General features: G+C 52.1%; 1 protein-coding gene across 1 annotated transcript in view; it reads left to right on the forward strand.

The window, feature by feature from the left end:
* Nucleotides 1–22,748, forward strand: part of HMCN2 (hemicentin 2) — a 174,230-nt gene that overhangs the window by 97,231 nt on the left and 54,251 nt on the right. The window contains 15 exon segments of the mRNA XM_052647785.1: nucleotides 2,073–2,227; nucleotides 2,680–2,776; nucleotides 3,850–3,945; nucleotides 5,417–5,593; nucleotides 6,603–6,760; nucleotides 7,778–7,901; nucleotides 8,537–8,712; nucleotides 9,968–10,064; nucleotides 10,246–10,365; nucleotides 12,825–12,986; nucleotides 13,779–14,060; nucleotides 15,200–15,367; nucleotides 16,965–17,078; nucleotides 17,492–17,578; nucleotides 21,257–21,448. Of these exon segments, the coding sequence (XP_052503745.1) occupies nucleotides 2,073–2,227; nucleotides 2,680–2,776; nucleotides 3,850–3,945; nucleotides 5,417–5,593; nucleotides 6,603–6,760; nucleotides 7,778–7,901; nucleotides 8,537–8,712; nucleotides 9,968–10,064; nucleotides 10,246–10,365; nucleotides 12,825–12,986; nucleotides 13,779–14,060; nucleotides 15,200–15,367; nucleotides 16,965–17,078; nucleotides 17,492–17,578; nucleotides 21,257–21,448 (2,205 nt within the window).

The following is a 22,748-nucleotide window of genomic DNA, read 5'->3' on the forward strand; positions in this document are numbered from 1 at the left end:
GGGAGCTGATCTTCTCAGGATGGCACTTCTGGGCTGGACTCCCCAGCTCACCTAAGAGACACAGACATGAGCGGAGTCTCAGCTTCTCACTACACTTGCTATCTCCCCAGTCCACAGGCCCACAGTCCTCTCCCGAGCCTCTCCTACCCCATTTGCTCTCTTTATACTGATCACACCAAACTTCATTCAAGTCTTTAAATACATTGGCTTTCTTACCTCAAGGCTGCAAATGCTGTTTCCTCTGCCTGGAATCGTCTTCTTTGCTTGCTTGCTACTAAGCTGCTAAGTCACTTCAGTCGTGTCTGACTTTGTGCAACCCCATAGACGGCAGCCCACCAGGCTCCCCCGTCCCTGGGATTCTTCAGGCAAGAACACTGGAGTGGGTTGCCATTTCCTTCTCCAATGCATGAAAGTGAAAAGTGAAAGTGAAGTCCCTCAGTCGTGTCCAACTCTTAGCGACCCCATGGACTGCAGCCTACCAGGCTCCTCCATCCATGGGATTTTCCAGGCAAGAGTACTGGAGTGGGGTTCTTTGCTTGCTTAGCCCCTCTCTATCTTTTAGATCTTCCTTTACTCCAGGAAGCCCTCCTTGATTCCAGCATGGTTATAATCTGCGCTGCTCAGCCCTTCATGACCATAGCACCCATTGGTTGTTTGGTTGTTCATCTCTCCTGCCCAGCTTGGGAGCTCTGGAGGCAGCACAGAGCCTTCTCTGCTGCGTCCTTGTGCCTCGTGCAGTGAGGGGCACAGTGCACGTGTGGATGGATGATGGATGATGGGTGGGTGGTTGATGGATGGATGGATGGATGATGAATTTCTGGATGAATGATGGTTTATGGATGGGTGGATGGATGACAGATGAATGGATGGATGATGGATGGATAGATGATGGATGAATGAATGGATAGATGATGGATAGATAGATGGTGGATGGATGGATGATGTATAATGGATGGATGATGGATGAGAGATGATGGATGGATGGATGGTTGATAGATGGATGATGAATGATGGATGAATGGATGAATAAACGGATGGATGATGGAAAGATAGATGATGGATGGATGGATGGTTGGTGGATGATGGATGGATGGATAGATGGATGATGGATGGATGGATGATGGTTGATGAGTGGATACAGGATGAATGAATGGATGGATGATGCATAGATAGATGGTAGATGGATGGATGAATGGTGGATTATGGATGGATGGATGATGGATGGATGGTTGATGGATGGATGGATGGATGGTTGATGGATGGTTGATGGATGGATGGCTGATGGATGATGGATGAATGGATGATAGATGATGAGTGGATGGATGGATGAATGGATGATGGATGGCTGGTTGATGGATGGATAGATGGATGGTTGATGGATGGGTGGCTGATGGATGGATGGCTGATGGATGGATGGATGGATGATAGATGGATGAATGGATCTATGATGGATGATGGTTGATGGATGGATGAATGGTTGATGGATGGATGGTTGATGGATAGATGGATGATGGATGGCTAGTTGATGGATGGATAGATGGATGGTTGATTGATGGATGGTTGATGGATGGATGGCTGATGGATGGATGGATGATGAATGCTGGATGAATGGATGATAGATGATGAGTGGATGGATGGATGAATAGATGATGGATGGATGGATGATGGATGGATGGATAATGGATGGCTGGTTGATGGATGGATAGATGGATGGTTGATGGATGGATGGTTGATGGATGGATGGCTGATGGATGATGGATGAATGGATGATAGATGATGAGTGGATGGATGGATGAATGGATGATGGATGGATGGACGGATCGATGGATCTGTGATGGATGATGGGTGATGGATGGTGGATGGGAGAATTTCAAAGGGAAAGACCTGCTCTGCTGTCTCCCAGCCTAGTGCTCTTCCCCACAAGGCCAGGTGTCTGGAGGGTTGAGTGGGAGGAAGCTAGAGGCCAGCCCCGCAAGGCCACTCCCTCACTACCCAGGCATTGAGGAGGTTTCTGGGTGCCCACTGCACCCCTCCTGAACCTGACTGGGCCTCCCTGCCTCTCCTCTGCCCAGAGCTCCCATCGGTGGTCATAGTTGGGGGTGAGAACATCACAGCCCCTTTCCTGCAGCCTGTGACCCTCCGATGTGCAGGGACTGGGGTGCCTACCCCAAGCCTCCGCTGGTGGAAGGATGGGGTGGCTCTGGCAGCCTCGGGGGGGAGCCTGCAGGTATGTGCAAGGGCCCCAGGGCTGGTGGGACAACTACACAGGTGGAGTGGCTGCTTTTTAGGGTCCTGGAGAGCCCAAGACGGGCCCTGGCAGCCTGAGGGCAGAACAAACAATGTCCACTCGTCCTTGAAAAGCTCAGTGGACGCTGGGGTGCTGGGTCTGAAGAAGGAAGAGAGCCCTTAGCCTCGACCGGGTCCCCAGAGTTTGGGTGGCCAGAGGGAGAAAGTTGGGGGAGGGGAGTATCCCCCAAGATCAGAGGAATCCTCTGGAATCTGAAAGCGGGGCTCAGAACTCCACCCCAGAACCAAGCTCGTGCCCATGCTCACTTTCTCCTACCCTGGGGTCAGCGGCAGCCTGTCCCCTCGCCATATCCCAGTGTCACTCTGACGGCCCTGACCCCGGGCCCCACCCAGCTCCCTGCTACACACCTGCTCTTCCTCCTGTGCCCCCAGATTGAGAAGGTGGACCTGAAGGACGAAGGCACCTACACTTGTGTTGCCTCTAACCTGGCCGGGGAGAGCAGGAGGGAAGTGACGCTCAGGGTGTTAGGTAAGGAGACTATGACTGGGGTGGTGGGTGGTTGAGGGCCTGCAGGGCTGCTGCGAGAGGTCCGAGATGGCTGGGGGTCCTAGAATCAATGTCCCCTACTTAACTTGAGATATCGATGTGACTTCCCTGGCGGTCCCATGGTTAAGACTCTACGCTTCCACTGCAGGGGGCATGGGTTTGATCCCTGGTCGGGGAACTAAGATCTCACGTGCTGTGCAGTGCAGCCAATAAGATAAAATGAGTAGAAAGTCATTTACTGTGGTCCCTTTTGGCTGTTTATATATATGTGTGTGTATATATATATATAATTTTATTTATCTTATTTATTTTTACTATGCTGATTCTTCCTTGTTGCATGGGCTTTTTTCCTAGCTGCGGCCAGCAGGGGCTACTCTCTACCTGCGGTCAGCTTCTCATTGCGGCGGCCTCTCTTGTTGTGGCACACGGGTCCTAGGGCACGTGGGCTTCAGTGCTTGTGGCCACGTAGGCTCAGCAGTTGCTGCTCACGGGCTCTGGTGCACAGGTTCAGTAGTTGTGGCGCATGGGCTTAATTGCTCCATGTCAAGCGGGATCTTCCCAGACCAGGGATCGAACCCATGTCTCCTGCATTGGCAGGCGCATTCCTTACCACTAAGCTACCAGGGAAGCCTTCCTTTTGGTCGCTTTCTGTTAGACTTTCAGTGGACAGCCTGTTCTCATTCATTTGTATCTTTACTTGTTTTATGCATTTGAGGTCTCATTTAGGTCCTTGGGTATATGGGCACCTCCTTGCCCTTGTCATCCCTCATGACTGCCTGGGGTCCCTGAGGTCCATCTCCCCACTGTGCCTGATGCTGGCTGCTCCCGGGGGGAGGGGGGTTGGGTGCCAGGGTCATCCTTGTATGATTGAAATAAAGCTTGCCTCCTAGCGCCTTTGTTCTTGGGCAGGAGGGGATTCCTTAATCAGCAAATGTGAGCCATTGGGGTGCCTTATTGCCCAGGCCCCCTTGGGAAGGCTGGGGAGGGATCTTAGGGTGGCTGAGATGAACTGCCTGGAGCCTCACCCAAAGCCAGGATCTCCTTGTCTCCCCTAGTGCCTCCCAACATCGAGCCAGGTCTGGTCAACAAGGCGGTGCTAGAAAATGCCTCTGTGACCTTGGAGTGCCTGGCTTCCGGCGTGCCCTCCCCTGGTAAGTAAGACCCCTCCTCTTGTCTGAAAGCCACCTCCAGCCAACCCCAGTTCCCGTCTGAAGAGGTCAGCCAGGGCTCCAGGCACGGCTCTGGCTGAGGATGAAATCAGCAGACCCTCGCCTTCCCTCCCCCACGTTCCCCTCGTCCTTCTCAACAGCTGTTTATCTCATGCCTATTACACACCAGGGCCCAGAGCCTTTGTGCTGCTGTCTGAAACAAACCTGCAGGATTTCTGCTGAGTTCGTGGTTTCATGTGGCTGCCCCTAGGCTGGGGGGTGAGAATCTTCTCTAGACCAGCGGTTGAGGAAAAGGCTGGAAGCTGGGGCTGGGTGTGAATGGCCAGCAGACAGGATGGGCCCAGGAAGAGGGTCCATTTCTGTCCCCCATCGGAACCATGGCAACCCTGCTTTGCCTGGGGTAGTGAGCCCTGGAGGTATCGGCCCTCTGCCGTGGGGGAACCCTGTTCTGGCATGGGCCCTGGCAGGATGGGAAGAGGAAGTTGAAGATACAGTCAGTCCTTTTTTATTTATAATCTCTTTATTAAATTTATTTTTAATTGCAGTACAATTAATTTACAATGTCGTGTTAATTTCTGCTGTACAGCAAAGTGATTCAGTTGTACATATATATGTACATTCTTTATAAATATTCTTTTGCTTTATGGTTTATCATAAGATATTGAATACAGTTCTCTGTAGGACCTTGTATCTCCATCCTATACGTGATAGCTGACATCTCCTGACCCCAGCCTCCCACTCCATCCCTCTCCCTCCGCCGCGCCCCTTTGGCAACCACAAAGCCGTCCTCTCTGTCTGTGAGTCTGTTTTTGTTTCATGGATAGGTTCTTTTGTATCATATTTCAGATTCCACATACAAGTGATATCATGTGGTATTTGTCTCTCTCTTTCTGGCATTTGTCTTTACTTCACTTAGTGTGATAATCTCTAGTTCCATCCATGCGGCCGCACATGGCATTGTTTTGTTCTTTTTCATGGCTGCGTAATATTCCATTGTATATATGTACCGTGTCTTCTTCATCCATCCGTTGATGGACATTTAGGTCGTTTCCTTATCTCAGTTACTGTGAATAGTGCTGCTATGAACCTGGGGTCCATCTATCTATTCACAGTCGATCCATAATGATGAGGCTGCTGTTTTGGGGTGTACTGTATTCTCTTTTAAAGATCTGCCTCGTGGGTGGTCTCCTGGCAGGAGTAAGATGTGAAGGGGCCAGGCTGGCTTTGATTGTTCTTGCTCCTGGCTGCTCCAGCCTGTGTCCCTCTCTGCCTTCGATTCCATCTCAGACAACTGCCATATTCTGCTCCCATCCGTCTTCCTTTCAGGCTTTCTCCAGTGCCTGAAATAAAGTCGCACCATATGGGCACCCTGGAAGCCCCCCTCGGATGCACAGGACGCAGGCACACTCTGAAAGGCTGGCAGGGACCCTTGCATCTCTCTTCTCTTCTCCAGATATCTCCTGGTTTAAGGGCCGCCAGCCTGTCTCTGCCTGGAACAGAGCGATGGTATCAACTGATGGGAGAGTTCTTCTCATTGAGCAAGCCCAGCTTTCTGATGCTGGGAGCTACCGCTGTGTGGCATCCAATGTGGTGGGCAGCACAGAGCTGCAGTACAGCCTACGGGTCAACGGTGAGCTGCCACGACTAAAGGGATCTGTCCCCAGAGTTGCTGCCCATCCATTTGTCCCTGTCTGTTCCTCCATCTCTCACCCATCCATCCTTCCCTTCTTCCATCCACTACCCATCTTTCATCCATCATCCATTCACCCATCGATCATCCATGCATCCATGCTTCCTTTCATTCATCTTTCCTTCCTTCCACCTATCATTTATCCATCCATCCATCCATCTATCAGTTCTTCCATCTACACATGGAAACACCCAACTGTCCATCCATTGATTCAACCAACCATTCAATTCTCTGCCCATCTAACCCACCTACCCATCTAACCATCCAGCTGTCCATCCCCCAACCATTCATCTGTTCAAACATCAATTCCTCCATCTGTCTGTCTTCCCTCCAACCACATTTATTGGGTACAGACAAAACTCAGAGACATTGCAGATTTGCTTCCAGACCACCACAATAAAGCACATGCCAAAATAAAGCAAGCCACGTGGGTTTCGTTGGCTTCCCAGGGCACAGACAGGTTCTATACACACTGTATTATGTAGTCTGTTACGTGCGCAGTAGCACTGTGTCTAAAGCATGGCCATTCCTTAATTAAAAAGTACTTTATTGCTAAAAACTGCTATCATCTGAGCCTTGGGTGAGTCACGGTAACATCAAAGACCACTGATCACCCTAACAGGCATTCTCAACCCCTGTGACCCCTACACCATCGGCATGACGATGACCTCACGGTAACCAGGAGGCCCAAGTTCAAGGGCTGCTTTTGCCAGGTCAACCTTGGGCAGGCCCACTGGCCCTTTCTAAGCCTTACTTTCTCATCTGTGGGGTCAGAAGGATGAAACAAGCAGCCTTGAGACTCGGGGAGTGCCCTGCCCATGTTGGGACTGGCCGTCCCTGAGCTTTTGTTAGTGGCCATGCACTCCTATGGGGGTGCCCGGCCAGGAGCCCTGCCTGCTTCGCCCTCAGCGGGGCTCAGCCTGTGCCCCGTGTCACCCTTGCCCTGCAGTGCCCCCGCGCATCACGCTGCCGCCCAGCCTCCCAGGCCCCGTGCTGCTCCACAGCCCGGTTCGGCTGACCTGTAACGCCACCGGGGCTCCCAGCCCCCTGCTGATGTGGCTGAAGGATGGAAACCCTGTGTCCACTGCAGGGACCACCGGTCTCCAGGTCAGTGGGGGTGGGGGGGCCCCAGCTCACCTCTCTGATGCCTCAGTAGGTGCTGGGAACGGAGATCAGGGCCTGGGAACACCAGGGGGAGAGGGCAACAGCGATGGCCCAGGACGGCTGGCTGCAGGGAGGAAGGAGAGCAGCTAAAAGGGGTCAGGGGCCAGGTGGTCTCCAGGAACAAGGCCCACCACCAATATAAGATACAATCATAACATAATGTAGTGTAACATAACGTACATTGTGCATAGGATGGACAGGGAAGCCTGGCGTGCTGCAGTCCATGGGGTCGCAAAGAGTCGGACACAACTGAGTGACTGAACTGAACTGAACATAACATAATGTTAATGTAATATATGTTAGGAACCGAATAGATAATTTAAAATTTTCTAGTAACTGCATTAGACTGAGTAAAAAGACACAGGTGAAGCCAATTTTAATCATACATTTTAGGGCATTTCCTGACTATCCAGTTATTAGGACTCCGTGCTTCCACTGCAAGGGCCAGGGGTTTGATCCTGGGTCAGGGAACTAAGAGCCTGCAAGCTGCACAGTGCAGGCAAAATAAATGAACGAATAAAGAAACAAGCAAACAGAATACCCTTTGGCTATATAAAACGAGAATATTTTTAAAACTGCTGTATAAAAAATACATCTTAGCTCACCCAGTATATCCAAAAAGTGTTGCTGTATCAAGTGATCATTATAAAACGTCATTAACCAGACATCTTACCTTCTCCTTTTTGTACAAACCCTTTGAAATCTGTCGTGTATCTTATGCATGGGGACCGGCCATATCTCAAGGGCTCCCAGCCCCAGCCCTATTCCCCAGGGGACCCTTTCTCAGGACTGATGGAATTGCCCACCAACCAGCAGAGGTTCTGAGGTTCGGGTATATCTTGCATTTCCACTGCATTGCTGGGGGCTCTGGGGGCCTGGGGCAGCTGCCCAGGTGCGCCTGCCAGCAATGCCAGCTTGTGAAGGGGACTGATCGCCTGTGGACTTTCTTCTGGGGTACAGGTCTTCCCTGGGGGCCGGGTCCTCATGCTGGCCAGTGCCCGGGCCTCCGACTCTGGCAGCTACTCCTGCGTGGCCGTGAGTGCAGTGGGCGAGGACCGCCGGGACGTCATCCTGCGTGTCCACAGTGAGTCTCGGGCCCCGGGGGCTACCGGGTGCGGGCTGGGGGCTCGAGACAGTGCGGCTGGGGCATCCCCAGGGGGTGGATGTGACAGGTCTGTCCTGCCTTCATGTAGGGTCCGCTGGACCCCCCGAGCCATATCTTAAACTGTGAGCTCGCCTGTCATGGACAGGTGGGCTGGCGGGCCCTTTCTTCAGTGGTAACATCTGATACAGCTAAAGTACAAAATCAAGGGTCTTCCCTGGGGGTCCAGTGGTTAAGACTCAGTGCTCCCAGTGCAGGGGGCACGGGTTTGATCCCTGATCAGGGGACTAAGATCCCATATGCTGTGCATGGCCTGGTCTAAGACCTTAAATAAATAAAGATTAAAGTTTCTTTTTAAAAAATTTATAAAAGTAAGGTACAAAATCATATTCAGAATATTGACGTCATAACCCACCATCCTATTGAGGTTTGGGGGTCTCCTCTGCCAGTTGTTGAGGGGAGGACAAGAGGGCTTCAGCTCAGGGGGTGGCCCCCATCCTCACGGCACCTCCCCGTCCCCCGTGTTTGCTCCTGGCTGCTGGAAGGAGGGGGTTCTGACTCAGGACGGGACTCGACTCACCTGCCTGAGACAGCCCCCGCCCCACCCCCTCCCACAGCGCCCCCCAGCATCCTCGGAGAAGAGCGGAACGTGTCTGTCGTGGCCAACGAGTCCGTGGCCCTGGAGTGCCAGAGCCACGCCTTCCCCCGTCCCGTGCTGAGCTGGCGCAAGGACGGCCGCCCCCTGGAGCCCCGGCCTGGCGTCCACCTCTCTGCAGACAAAGCCTTGCTGGAGGTGTGTGGCCTCCCAGGCCACCAAAGAGGGCCCCACTGTGAGCGGAGCTGAGCCCTGACCCGGGCCGGCTGGGACACAGCCTCTAATATCAGTTCAGCTCATCTCAACTTGCAGCCCATCCAGTCCCCAGACCCAGCAGAGCTGCTTCCAGCCAAACTGGGATGGAGAGCGAAGCCCCAGGACTGAGCCCTGGGAGCTTCTCTCAGCCCCTTCAGTTCAGTTCAATTCAGTCACTCAGTCGTGTCCGACTCTTTGCGACCTCATGGACCGCAGCACGCCAGGCCTCTCTGTCCATCACCAACTCAAATTCATGTCCATTGAGTGGGTGATGCCATCCAACCATCTCATCCTCTGTCATCCCCTTCTCCTCCCACCTTCAATCTTTCCCAGCATCAGGGTCTTTTCAAATGAGTCAGCTCTTGGCATCAGGTGGCCAAAGTATAGGAGTTTCAGCTTCAGCATCAGTCTTTCTCAGCCCCTTCCCTCCCCCCAAAGCTTTCCACCCATTTTTCACTCCTTGCTGGAAAGCCTTCTTGCCTTTGGGCATTTAAGGCCCTTCATCTGGCCTGGCAAGGCAAGGGTTCATTAGTCGGGGTGGTCTAGAGTCGGCCCAGATCTCACTGTTATCGGCCCCTCCTGACTGTGGCAGTCACCTCCTGTCTCAACCTCTCTGGCCTGCGAGCACGGTGACACCTTTCTCCTGGGCTGGCAGGGAGAATTCCAGAGAGTGCCTGTGTGGTCTCCACTTGCCCCAGAGAACAGCTCATCCACAAAAGCTAGGGGAAGGGGGCACAGCTCCAAACTTTTGGGGAGCATGCTCCGCTCCAGCCTGCTCCTCCTTCCCCAGGCTCCCTACACTTTGTGATGTGATCATTCCTAACTCTGAGCACCTTCAATTTGGCTTCCTCCGCCTGGAATACTGCCCCCTCCTTCCTCTTTCATTCTTCAAAGCCACAGCCCGGCTCCATTATCCCCCAGGTCAAGATCTGACCCCTGAGACAGGGCCCCTTCAGCCTCCCCCTTGGGACATGGCTATAGATGTGCAGTGGGGTAAGGCTGGCAGGGCCACCAAGCCCCTGGCTCCCAGAAACTTCCCGGTGCTGGAGGTACAGCGGGTGTTACCATTGGTTTACCAACCTCCAGGTTCCAGGCGGGAGCGTGGGCTCGGTGAGGGAAAGTGACAGGCCCAGGGTCACACAGATGTGGCACCATCTCTGTGCTGGACCCCCGATGGGTGGTTTTTGCTCGCGGCCAGGTGGACAGAGCTGATGTGGGGGATACGGGCCGCTATACCTGTGAGGCGCTGAACCAAGTGGGCCGCTCGGAGAAGCACTACAACCTCAATGTCTGGGGTGAGGGTCTCCCTGGCTGGGCTGGGCTGGGGCTGGCTCTCAAGCCCAGGGCGGAGGGCGGTGCTACCTTGAGTGGGTCCCAGGACGCAGCCTTCCCCAGCCCCACCCTCTCCCCGGGGGCTCTCTCTCACCCCGGCCCCCAGCCTCCTGCCCTCCTCACCTCTGCTCCGTGTTCACTCAGTCCCTCCAGTGTTCCCCTCGCGGGAGCCGCGCACCCTGACTGTGACCGAGGGGCACCCCGCCAGGCTCTCCTGCGATTGTCGGGGCGTTCCCTTCCCCAGGATCTCCTGGAAGAAGGACGGTAGGCTGGCTGAGCCCCAGGCTCACTGCCCCACCCATGGAGGCTCTCCCTGCCCTTGCTTCCGACCCTGGCTGAGATAGAGACAGGTGCAAGTGCTGGTTAGAGAGGCCCCCCCACGCCCCTCCAGCCCCCTCTCAGCCAGTGAGAGCTAGACTGATCTCAGGGCCTCCCGTCGGATGTCTCTTCTTCCAGGAAGCCCTCCCTGACCTCCCTCCCAGTCTAGGGAGAGGACCTCCTTGACACCGCCCCTGTGTGTTAACTTGTCATGTCACCCACCTTAGTCCTTCAGTGTCTGCTGCTCCATGAATCCCTGAGCCCCGGGAGGCATTGTCTGGGAATTCAGCAGGGGCTTAGCAGTACCTGGTACAAAACAGATGCTCAGTGACTATTTGGAATTCATTCATTAAACTAGTATTTATTGAGAGCCTGTCTGTGCCAGGCATCGTTCTAGGTCCTAGAAATGCATCAGTGGATCAAGACAGATAATCAGTGAGAAAGGAGTACAGGCATACCTTGTTTTAATGCACTGTGTTTAGAGTTTCACCGGTGTTATGTATTTTACAAATCGAAGGTTTATGGCAACCCTGCCTCCAAAAAGTCTATTGGTGTCACGTTTCCAACAGCATTTGCTCACTTTGGGTCTCTGTCACAGTCTGATAATGCTCGCAGTTATTTATGACTTCATTGTTATTATTAAGTCTGTTATGGTGATCTGTGCTCAGTGATCTCTGATGTTACTATTGAAGAAAGTTTATGACTTGCTGAAGGTTCAGGTGATGGTTAGCTTTTTAAACTATTTTTAATTAAGTTGTGTACATTGTTTTCTTTTCACATAATATTGCACACTTAACAGATTATAGTATCAACGTACATGCACCAGGGAACCAAAAATTCATGTGACTCACATTTCAATACTTGCTTTATTATGGTAGTCTGGAACTGAAACTGCTATTTCTGAGATGTGCCTGTAAATAACTCAATAGCTGATGTGATAAATGCTTTGGAGAAAACTATAAGCCAAGAAAGAGGAGAAGGTTTCTGGGGGAGCGGAGGGATTTGCAATTTTAAGCTGACCAAGCAGACATGAAGGAGGTGAGGGATGAACATGAGACGACTGTAGGGAAAAGCATTCCAGGCAGAGGTGATAGCAGGTGCAAAGGCCCTGGGGCAGGAGTGAGTCAAGCGTGTTTGAAGAACAACAGAGGGGTCAGTGGGGTTGCAGCAGATTCAGCTGGCGATGGTCACGTGAGCTATGATGGCTGGGTCAAAGGCTGTTGTAAGGATCCCAGCTTTTACCTTGAGTGAGATGGGCTGTTTTAGGAGTCTGGAATGGAGATGGAGACAGGTGCAGGTGCTGATTGTGGAGGGACACAATCTGGCTTGTACTTGGCAAGTTCCTGCCAGCATGATAAGAACAGACCGTTGGGAACAAGGGTGGGAGCAGGGTGCCAGTGAGGGGGCTTCTGCAAGGACTCCAGGCAAGAGAGACTGGCACCTGGACTAGGCGGGTAGCCAGGAGGTACTGAGAGGCGGCCATCGTCTTCTGGATGCATTTCAGAGGTGATGCTGGCAGGACTTCCTGATGGCTGGGATAAAGGGCTAAGGAGAATGAGGAGTCAAGGATGACTGGAAGTTTTGGCCTGGCAATCGAGAGAGTTGCTACCATCACAAAGACAGAGAGGCTGTGAGGGCAGGTTTACGGGGCCAGACCAGGAGTTTGCGGCATTTTAATTTTCAGATCTGTTAGACATCCAATGAGATGTTAAATGGGCAGTCAGCCAGAGGTGTCTGGAGCTCAGAGACGTCTGGGCTAAGAATAAATCCAGAAGTGACAAGACAAGCTGAAATCACCAGAGGAGAGAGCGTGGACAGAGAATAGAATGTAAGAGTGAGGAAGCATGTCGTGTGGCCACCCGGGCCCCTCCCCTGGCTGGGACGTGTGCTGGTGGATGATGGGAGCCCAGAGGGCTGCTCCTCCATGAACAGGTGCAGGGTGATGGAAGTTAGCACCTCCAGGGTTGCAAAATCCTTCCCTGCATCGGGGTCTCCTTGCTGCCAGGTGTGCCTGCTGCTTGGTCTCTCTCTCCCACCGCTGTAGCTAGACAAATGGGTCATTCACTCAATAGCCTTCACTAAGCCCTATTATACGCCAGGCCCCGGAGAGCCTCCAGGGACCCCAGGGGGAAAGTGAGGCAGGGTCTTCCCTCCAGGACAGCCCAGGCCAGGAAGGGATTCAGACGTGCCACCTGTAAGTAGAGCTGGGTTGGGGAGAAGCTCAGAGTTGTGGGTTATCAGAGGGGGGTTCTGGGATCAGATTTGGGGCTCAGGGAAGTCTTCCTGGTGGAGGTGATGTTTAGTGGGCATCTGCGGGATGAGCAGGAGTTGGCCAGGATGGATGGGAGGACAGATATTCAAGGTAGAAGGACCAGGGACCAAGGGCTTCCTTCTCATGCATCCAGGTCAGCCTCTGCCCAGGGAGGGGGCCAGCCTTGGGCAGGTGTCAGCTGTGGGGCGGCTGCTGTATCTGGGATGGGCCCAGGCGGACCAGGAGGGAACGTACACCTGTGAGTGCAGCAACGTGGCCGGAAACAGCAGCCAGGACCAGCAGCTAGTGGTGTATGGTGAGTCGGACTGGGATGACCTGGGCCAGGCGGAAGGGGCTGGAAGGGGCTGGAAGGGGTCAGCCTGAAGGTTGGGCAACAAGGCACCCTGGCAGGGCAGACCTCACCCCCAAAACCCAAGCAAAGACAGAAGCTGGATTCTCCTGTCCCCCTTTAGATTACTGCCATTTTAACTGCCCCTTCCAAGTCAGCTTCTTATAGCTCCTGACCGTGAGAGAGCAAGCAGCTTGATGCCAAGAGACCCCCAATGACCCAGAGAGAAAAAGGAAACCACAGCTTGAAACACCTGCAAACTAAAGAAATGTAAAATTGATATAAAGTCCATCTACCTATCCTGTGGGGGATAAAATTAAATATCTCAGCCTTATAAAAATCATTTTAGAAAATAAAACCAAGAACACTACCATCCAACCTCTTGGGTAGAATCCCACCTGTGGAGCTATCCCCCACCCCCACCCCCAGGCCTAACAACTGTTTAGAAGCTCCTGATTTCCAAGGAAGAAAAGTCCTTACAAATCTTCAGCACCGCGCTGTGAGCTCATTGTCCAAATGACAGGCCCTCCCGTGATTCCCAGGGTACGGGAGAGGGGGCCGGGGTGCCGTGGTGATCCCATTATAGAGATGTAAAGTGGAGGCCCGGACAGGTGAGGTCACCTGGCTAAGGTCACACGGCCAGCGAGAGGCAGGGGGTACACATGCCAGATGGAGGCGAGCGCAGAGCCTGGCCTGAGGCGTGGTGCCCAGCAGCCCCCTTCCCCGCCCCCCGCTCGACGTGCTTTCTCCCCACCCCAGTTCCCCCGCAGATTCCCGGTCCCGCGGAGCCCTACGCGGAGGTGTCCGTGGTTCAGGACGAGGAGGCCAGCCTGGAATGCAACGCCACAGGGAAACCCGCGCCCAGGGTGACGTGGGAGCGGGACGGGTGGCCCGTGGGGCCCGAGCCCGGCCTGCGGCTCCAGAACTACGGCCAGAATCTGCACGTGGCGCGGGCTCAGCCTGCCCACGCCGGGCGCTACAGCTGCGTGGCCGAGAACGAGGCCGGGAGGGCCGAGCGGAGGTTTTCGCTCTCCGTGCTCGGTGAGGACCGGCAGCCTCCGTGAGGAGGGCGGGAAGTGGCAAGGCAGCCTCCATCTCCGTGTTTCTGGGGCCACCTCCTTGTTCTGCCAGGAGCCAGGCCTCTGGCGAAGGCTGCTGTCGGGGAAGCTGCGAACACTGCTCTCAAAATCAGGACCTGCTCCAAACAGTCCTCACTTCCCTTCCTCTCCCCCCACTTAAAAGAGTTATTTGTTTATTTATTTGGCTGCACCAGAACTTAGTTGCCACCCGTGGGATCTTTAGTTGCAGCATGTAGGAGCTAGTTCCCTGACCAGGGATCGAACTTGCGCCCCCCTGCATTTGGAGCCAGTAGTCTTAACCACTGGACCGCCAGGGAAGTCCCTTTTCCTCTCTCTCCTTTGCTGTTTCCCTGCTCTCTTCTGGGCAGGTTTTATTCTGCATGGTTCCTGTGCGATGTTGGGATTTGGGTGTCCCGAAGAGATCAGCTAGACCATCTGTCATCTGTCTTAGGAAGTCAGGGTGGCTTCCTGTAGGAGGTGACTTTTAAAGCTGAAATGTACAGGCTAAGTTGGAGTTCATCAGAAGCTGGGGTAAGAGGAAGAGTGTTGGGCAGAGGGAACAGACTCTGCGGAGGCCTAGAGCAGAGTGGCTAGCACAGCCTCCTGATTCTAATCTTTTACTGAGCTCCTACTGCATACCTCAGGCTGGAGGCAAGGAGTGGGAAGAGACAAGGAGAGAGGTGGGCAGGGGTCCTTTAGGGAAGGCCTTCTTATCATATCTCCAGCGTTGCTGGGACCCCAGGCCTCGCCCACCTGTCCCTGCCTGATAGAGTGGGGCCTCCTTTCTGAATGGGACTCTGCTGTGTGGGTCTGGGGTCCCGTCTGTGTTCCCCGTGGCTCTGATTTCTCTCTCCTTTGCTCAGTTTTGCTCCGTACCAGGCTTCACACATGTCCCTGTCGGATTCTCCTGGCGTTCCTCTGAGGGGTCAGGGAAACTGAGGCCTCAGCCTGATGCCAGAGTCCAGCATGTGGCCACCACTCACCCCTTCAGTGGGAGCAGCTCTGAGATTGGGGGTGGGGGATCAGGGAGGCCAGCGGGGAGACGGGAGCGAGCACACAGCACCATCTGCATCCTGAGCGCGGCTTCTTCTCTGCATCTAGTGCCTCCAGAGCTCACTGGCGACTTGGGCCCGCTGACCAATGTCACAGCCACCCTGCACAGCCCCTTGTCACTGTTCTGTGAAGCCACGGGCATCCCACCACCAGGGGTCCGCTGGTTCCGAGGGGACGAGCCTGTCAGCCCTGGGGAGAACACCTACCTCTTAGCAGGTAAGGTCTGATACTCAGCTGCTGCCTCTGTCCATCGCATGCCTGTGACCTCTGATCCTGCCCTGCCCAGCCTGGTTGGGATAATCATTTCAGCTATTAGTCTCCCAAGAGCACACCCCAAAACGCTGGTCAGATGAGGTGCTCCAGGAAAAAAAAAAAAAGGCTTAAATAAGTCTGGAAAAGGCTTCCTGTTCAATTTTCCTTGAGACCCACAAGAACCACTTGCATAGTCAAGGTTCTGATAAGTCCTGCAGCCAAAAAAAAAAAAAAATCTCACAGAGCTTCTATAACCTCCCAAGGAGCTGTAGCAAACTTTTAGAAATGCTTGTCCAAGCACTTTCTCCTCTGAATACTCATCTTCCTCACAAAGCTGGTTTGTGATGGTTCTTGCTGGAATACAAATAGAGAAACTGACGCTCAGGAGGCAGTATCCCATCAGAATCTTGTAGGGACTTCCAGGCCCACTGAAGCTCAGCCTCAATGACCCATCAATTATTCCATGCAGTCCCAGCTGGGATGGTAAATAAGTTTCCCCTCGTGTATCACTTCCTGTCACTTGGTAGGGGCTGCAATATTCATCGGATGAGATGAATTCAGAGACTGCATCTGGGTCCAGCAGAAAGGAGAGTGGTGATTGATTAGTGATGTCTGTCCTGGGTGCAGGAGTAGCCGTGATGATAAGTCCTGTATATCTGCTTTCCTTGGACTGGTCTTAGGAGATCCTTGTGTTCCTCTGAGAGGAACTGGTTCACCTCTGAGAGGTCCTTGGGAGAAGGTGGACTTTCACCAGGTCCATCGGAGTAGAATGGGGTTCTGATCTGAGCCAGGATTACATAAACCATTGCTGTGCTTTCAGCTCTAGTCAGTCCACAGAAGCGAGGGCAGCCAGGTGACAGTCTTCTGACTAGAACAGGGCCTAGTTTACCCTGTGCTTATGTGCTTAGTCACTCAGTCATGGCCAACTCTTTGCAACCCCATGGGCTGTGGCCCGCCAGGCTCCTCTGTCCATGAGGATTCTGCAGGCAAGAATACTGGAGTGGGTTGCCATGCCCTCCTCCAGGGGATCTTCCCAACCCAGGGATTGAACCCAAGTCTCCCACAGTGCAGGCAGATTCTTTACCATCTGAGTCACCCGGGAAGCTTAAGAGAAGTTTACCCTGGCGTAGGTCTAATATCCAGGCTTCCCTGGTGGCTCAGGGGTAAAGAATTCACCCGCTAATTCAGGAGATGAGGGCTTGATCCCTGGGTTGGAAAGATCCTCCAGAGGAGGAAATGGCAACCCACTCCAGTTTTCTTGCCTGGGAAATCCCATAGAGAGAGGAGCCTTGCGGGCTGCAGTCCATGGGATTGCGAAAGAGTTGGACACAACTTAGCGACTAAACAACAGCAAGGACTAATGTCCAGAAGGCTCCATCCATCTGTTGACCCTCCGGGTCTCAGTTTCCCTCTCTGAGGAATGGAACACTGTTGGAGGCAGATGCATAAACATCTAAATATAACGCCTGGAGTGCTCCTCTTCCCGGTGGGCAGCCTGGGCTCAGCTGGGGACAGAAGGCTGCTCGCAGCTGTGCTTGGAGCCCACTCTCCTGCTTCCCAGGTGGCTGGATGCTGAAGCTGACCCGGGCGCAGGAGCAGGACAGAGGCCTCTATTCCTGCCTGGCCAGCAACGAGGCTGGGGAGGCGCGGAGGGACTTCAGCGTGGAGGTCCTGGGTACGTCACCGCCCGGTTCTCTCGGGCGCCCACCCATCCTTCCTTCCAGCCTGGGAGCCTCTGGGAGTGGACCCAGCACAGACAGGAGGGAGAGACCAAGCCTTGTCTTTGCCTCATCAGCAGCCTCTTCTCTGAGGCTGCCATAGAACTTTCCAGAAACAGCCAGAACCAACCCAAGATGAAAGGGGGCAAAGATTTTCGATACCACCCAACTGCCTTCCTCTGATTGGGGCGTTCTCCCAGCGGCACTGGTATTTGCCTCAGCCAGCTGCAAATTTTTATTAGACCCCTGCCCCATGGCAACAGGTGTGAGGGAATGGGGAGATGGAAGACAGACACAGCGGGTGCTTGGCTTCCTGCTCCGTGTTTGCTCAGCCCGGTCAGCAAGCGTCTGTCTTCCCTGCTTCTCGCAGTTCCTCCCAGTATTGAGAAGGAGGATGTGGAGGACGCAGTCAAGGTCCCCGAGGGGGAGACGGCCCACCTGATGTGCAACGTCTCAGGTGAGGACCACACAGTGGACGGGAGGAGGGTGAAGAGGCAGCTGTGGGGAGGAGGGGTCCTCAGAGATCTGGGGTGCCTGCCACTGCCCTGCTGTTCCCTGCGGGGCATCCCTTGCCATCGTGGACTTTTCATTCTCTGTGCCTCTGCCACAAACACTCTTCCCTACTCATCTGACTGCAGAACGCAGCCTCCAAGGTCCTCAGTTCAGTTCAGCTCAGTCGCTCAGTCATGTTAGACACTTTGCGACCCCATGGACTGCAACACGCCAGGCCCCTCTGTCCATCACCAATACCAGGAGCTTGCTCAAACTCATGTCCACTGAGTTGGTGATGCCATCCAACCATCTCATCCTCTGTTGTCCCCTTCTCCTTCCGCCTTCAATCTTTCCCAGCATTAGGATCTTTTGCAGTGAGTCAGTTCTTTGCATCAGGTGGCCAAATATTGGAGTTTCAGCTTCAGCTTCAGTCCTTCCAATGAATATTCAGGACTGATTTCGTTTAGGATGGATTGGTTGGATCTCCTTGAAGTTCAAGGGTCTCTCAAGAGTCTACTCCAACACCACAGTTCAAAAGCATCAGTTCTTCGGCGCTCGGCTTTCTCTATGGTCCAACTCTCACATCCATACATGACCACTGGAAAAACCGTAACTTTGACCAGACAGACCTTTGTTGGCAAAGTAATGTCTCTGCTTTTTAATATGCTGTCTAAGTTGGTCATAGCCTTTCTTCCAAGGAGCAAGCATCTTTTAATTTCATGGCTGCAGTCACCATCTGCAGTGATTTTGGAGCCCAAAAAAGTAGTCTCTCACTGTTTCCATTGTTTCCCCATCTATTTGCATGAAGTGATGGGACTGGATGCCATGATCTTAGTTTTCTGAATGTTGAGTTTTAAGCCAGCTTTTTCACTCTCCTCTTTCACTTTCACCAAGAGGTTCTTTAGTTCTTCTTCACTTTCTGCCATAAGGGTGGTGTCATCTGCATATCTGAGGTTATTGATATTTCTGCCAGCAATCTTGTTTCCAGCTTGTGCTTCATCCAGCCCGGCATTTCGCATGATGTTCTCTGCATATAAGTTAAATAATCAGAGTGACAATATACAGCCTTGATGTACTCCTTTCCCAATTTGGAACCAGTCTGTTGTTCCATCTCCAGTTCTAACTGTTGCTTCTTGACCTGCGTACAGATTTCTCAGGAGGCAGGTCAGGTGGTCTGGTATTCCCTTCTTTTAAAGAATTTTCCACAGTTTATTGTGATCCACACAGTCAAAGGCTTTGGCATAGTCAATAAAGCAGAAGTAGATGTTTTTCTGGAACTCTCTTGCTTTTTCAATGATCCAGTGGATGTTGGTAATTTGATCTCTAGTTCCTCTGCCTTTTCTAAAACCAGCTTGAACATCTGGAGGTTCACGGTTCACGTACTGTTGAAGCCTGGCTTGGAGAACTTTGAGCATCAGTTTGCTAGCGTATGAGATGAGTGCAATTGTGTGATAGTTTGAGCATTTTTTGGCATTATCTTTCTTTGGGATTGGAACGAAAGCTGACCTTTTCCAGTCCTGTGGCCACTGCTGAGTTTTCCAAATTTGCTGGCATATTGAGTGCAGCACTTTCACAGCATCATCTTTTAGGATTTGAAATAGCTCAGCTGGAATTCCATCACCTCCACTAGCTTTGTTCATGGTGATGCTTCCTAAGGCCCACTTGACTTTGCATTCCAGGATGTCTGGCTCTAGGTGAGTGATGACACCATCGTGATTATCTTGGTCATGAAGATCTTCTTTGTATAGTTCTTCTGTGTATTCTTGCCACCTCTTCTTAATGTCTTCTGCTTCTGTTAGGTCCATACCATTTCTGTCCTTTACTGAGCCCATCATTTCATGACATGTTCCCTTGGTATCTCTAATTTCCTTGAAGAGATCTCTAATCTTTCCCATTCTATTGTTTTCCTCTATCTCTTTGCACTAATCACTGAGGAAGGCTTTCTTATCTCTCCTTGCTATTCTTTGAAACTCTGCTTTCAAATGGGTATATCTTACGTTTTTCCTTTGCCTTTCACTTCTCTTCTTTTCTCAACTACTTATAAGGACTTCTCAAACAAACATTCTGCCTTTTTGCGTTTCTTTTTCTTGGGGATGGCCTTGATCACTGCCTCCTGTACAATGTCACGAACCTCCGTCCATCGTTCTTCAGGCAGTCTGTCTATCAGGTCTAATCCCTTGAATATGTTTGTCCACTTCCACTGTACAATCATAAGGGATTTGTTTTAGGTCATACCTGAATGGTCTAGTGATTTTCCCTACTTTCCAATTTAAGTCTGAATTTTGCTATAAGGAGCTCATGATCTGAGCCACAGTTTCCAATCTTGTTTTTGCTGACTATTTAGACCTCCATCTTTGGCTGGAAAGAATATAATCAATCTGATTTCAGTAGTGATCATCTGGTGATGTCCATGTGTAGAGTCTTCTCTTGTGTTGTGGGAAGATGTTGTTTGCTATGACCAGTGTGTTCTCTTCACAAAACTCTGTTAGCCTTTGCCCTGCTTCATTTTGTACTCCAAGGCCAAATTTGCCTGTTATTCCAGGTATCTTTTGACTTCCTACTTTTGCATTCCAGTCCCCTGTGATGAAAAGGACATCTTTTTTGGGTGTTAGTTCTGGAAGGTCTTGTAGATCTTCGTAGAATGGTTCAACTTCAGCTTCTTCAGCATTACTGACAGAATCATAGGCTTGGATTCCTGTGCTACTAAATGGTTTGCCTTGGAAACAAACAGAGATCATTCTGTTGTTTTTGAGATTGCATCCAAGTACTGCATTTCAGACTCTTTTGTTGACTATGAGGGCTAGTCCATTTTTTTCTAAGGGATTCTTGCCCACAGTGGTATATATAATGGTCATCTGAATTAAATTCACCCATTCCAGTCCATTTTAGTTCACTGATTTCTAAAATGTCGATGTTCACTCTTGCCATCTCCTGTTTGACCACTTTCAATTTACCTTGATTCATGGAGCTAACATTCCAGGTTCCTATGCAGTGTTGTTCTTTACAGCATTAGACCTTGCTTCCATCACCAGTCACTGGGTGTCTTCATTCTTTCTGGAGTCATTTCTCTGCTGTTCTCCTACAAGGTCCTAGTGTTCCCTTGTTCCAGCATTGACTCCACTGGGCCATAGTGGCCTTGTGACATCTGTCTCCCCCAGCCCGGCTCTGAGCTCCATGAGAACCGAGGACTGTCTTGTCACCATGGTTCCCCAGGGCCTGGCAAAGTAGGCTCCTGTTAATGCTTGTGGCCTGGGAGAGATGGATGGATGGATGGATGAATGGATGGATGGGTAAATGGGTGAATGTGTGTATGTATGAATGGACATAAGGATGGATGGATGGGGTGGGGTGGGTAGATGAATGGATGGATGGATGGAAGGAATAATTTGCCTTTATGTCCTGCCTGTCTGTACCAAGCCATCCCTGCCCACAACCTGGGAAAGGAAATGGTAACCAAATCACATAGGAAAGGGTCCAGGCCAGATCTGATGGGCTGCTTCTGTGTCTTGCCCTGCCGCACGGGCCTCTGGACTGAAATAGAGAACGATGTCTCCCACTCCATCTCGGAGCAGCCTCTGACCTCTGGTTTGACCTGGTGAAAACCTACTGAATCGTTTGACCTGCCTCTCCCCTCTGCATATAGGCCACCCACAGCCCAAGGTCACATGGTTCAAAGACGGCCGACCCCTGGCTAGTGGAGACGCCCACCACGTTTCTCCAGATGGAGCCCTCCTGCGGGTCCTCCAGGCCAACCTGTCTAGTGCGGGCCACTACTCCTGCATTGCAGCCAACACCATAGGGGAAAAGACCAAGCATTTCCAGCTTAGCGTCCTGGGTAAGTGCCGAACATCTCCTGGTGACCCTAGGTTTAAGCAGAAGGGAATTCCAAGGTGACCAACTCCTTACGAGCAGCTTCCCACAAAGCACTTGATTTTTGTTTCTTCTGTGTCAGCAACAACAAAAGAAATAATAGTGGGTATATTGGGTAATCATCTACCGCGAGCTAGGCATTTGGACAGGCCTGATTGCCTGATTAGTTGAACGGGGGGCACACCGAGCAGCACATGGGGTCTTAGTTACTCGACTAGGGATCGAAGCCAAGCCCTGTGCTCTGGAAGGCAGAGTCCTAACCACTGGACCACCAGAGAGTCCCCTGACTATCCTAGGAGGTGGGAGATGTGCTTGTCCCCCGGTCACCAATGAAGCTGTGAGGCTTAGAATGGGGCCTCAGGGTGGGGGCTTACACCCGGGCAGTCATTCTCCCAAGAGCCATCAGCATGAACTGTCTCATTAGGAGAAGCAGGGCTCTAGAAGACTAGACAGATCTGTTTTTCAAAATGCTGTTGGTGGGACTTCCCAGATGGCTCAGTGGTAAAGAATCTGCCTGCGATGCAGGAGACACAGGAGACCCAGGTTCGATCCCTGGGTCAGGAAGATCCCCTGGAGGAGGACATGGCAACCCATTCCAGCATTCTTGCCTGGAGAATCCCATGGACCAAGGAGCCTGGCAGGCTGCAATCCATGGGGTCGCAAAGAGTCAGACATGACTGAAGTAACGTAGCGTGCACAGCACACACAAAACTTCCCTAGAAGCCCAGCGGTTAAGAATCTACCAGCCAATGCAAGGGACAGGTTCGATCCCTGCTCTTGGAAGATTCCACGTGGCCTGGGGCAACTAACCCTGTGTGCCACAACTACTGAGCCCGAGGTCTAGAGCCTGCAAGCTGCAATTACTGGGCCTGCACACCCTAGAGCCCAAGGTCTGCTACAGGAGAAGCCACCACAAAGAGAAGCTTGTATAGCCTGTATAGCTGTGACCCCTTGTCACAGCTAGAGAAAGCCCCCACGTAGCAACAAAGACCCAGAGCAGCCAAAATTAATTAATAAAAAATAAAATAAACTGCTGTTGGTAAAAAGGAGGGTCCCTAGCAAGAGCTGAAAGAGAATATTTGGTGACCAATGAAGGCAGAGCTATTTTACTCAGCAGAGAACGAAACTCCACCCCTACCTCTGCTCAGAGCAGGGTACAAATCGGAACCACACACACAACTGGGAAGATTGTGGTTAAATTAGTGGATGTCTGGATGTTAAGAGGGGCTTCCCAGGTGGCGCAGTGGTAAAGAATCCGCCTGCCA

The sequence above is a fragment of the Budorcas taxicolor genome, chromosome 11, assembly GCF_023091745.1.
Source record: "Budorcas taxicolor isolate Tak-1 chromosome 11, Takin1.1, whole genome shotgun sequence".
Taxonomy (NCBI): domain Eukaryota; kingdom Metazoa; phylum Chordata; class Mammalia; order Artiodactyla; family Bovidae; genus Budorcas; species Budorcas taxicolor.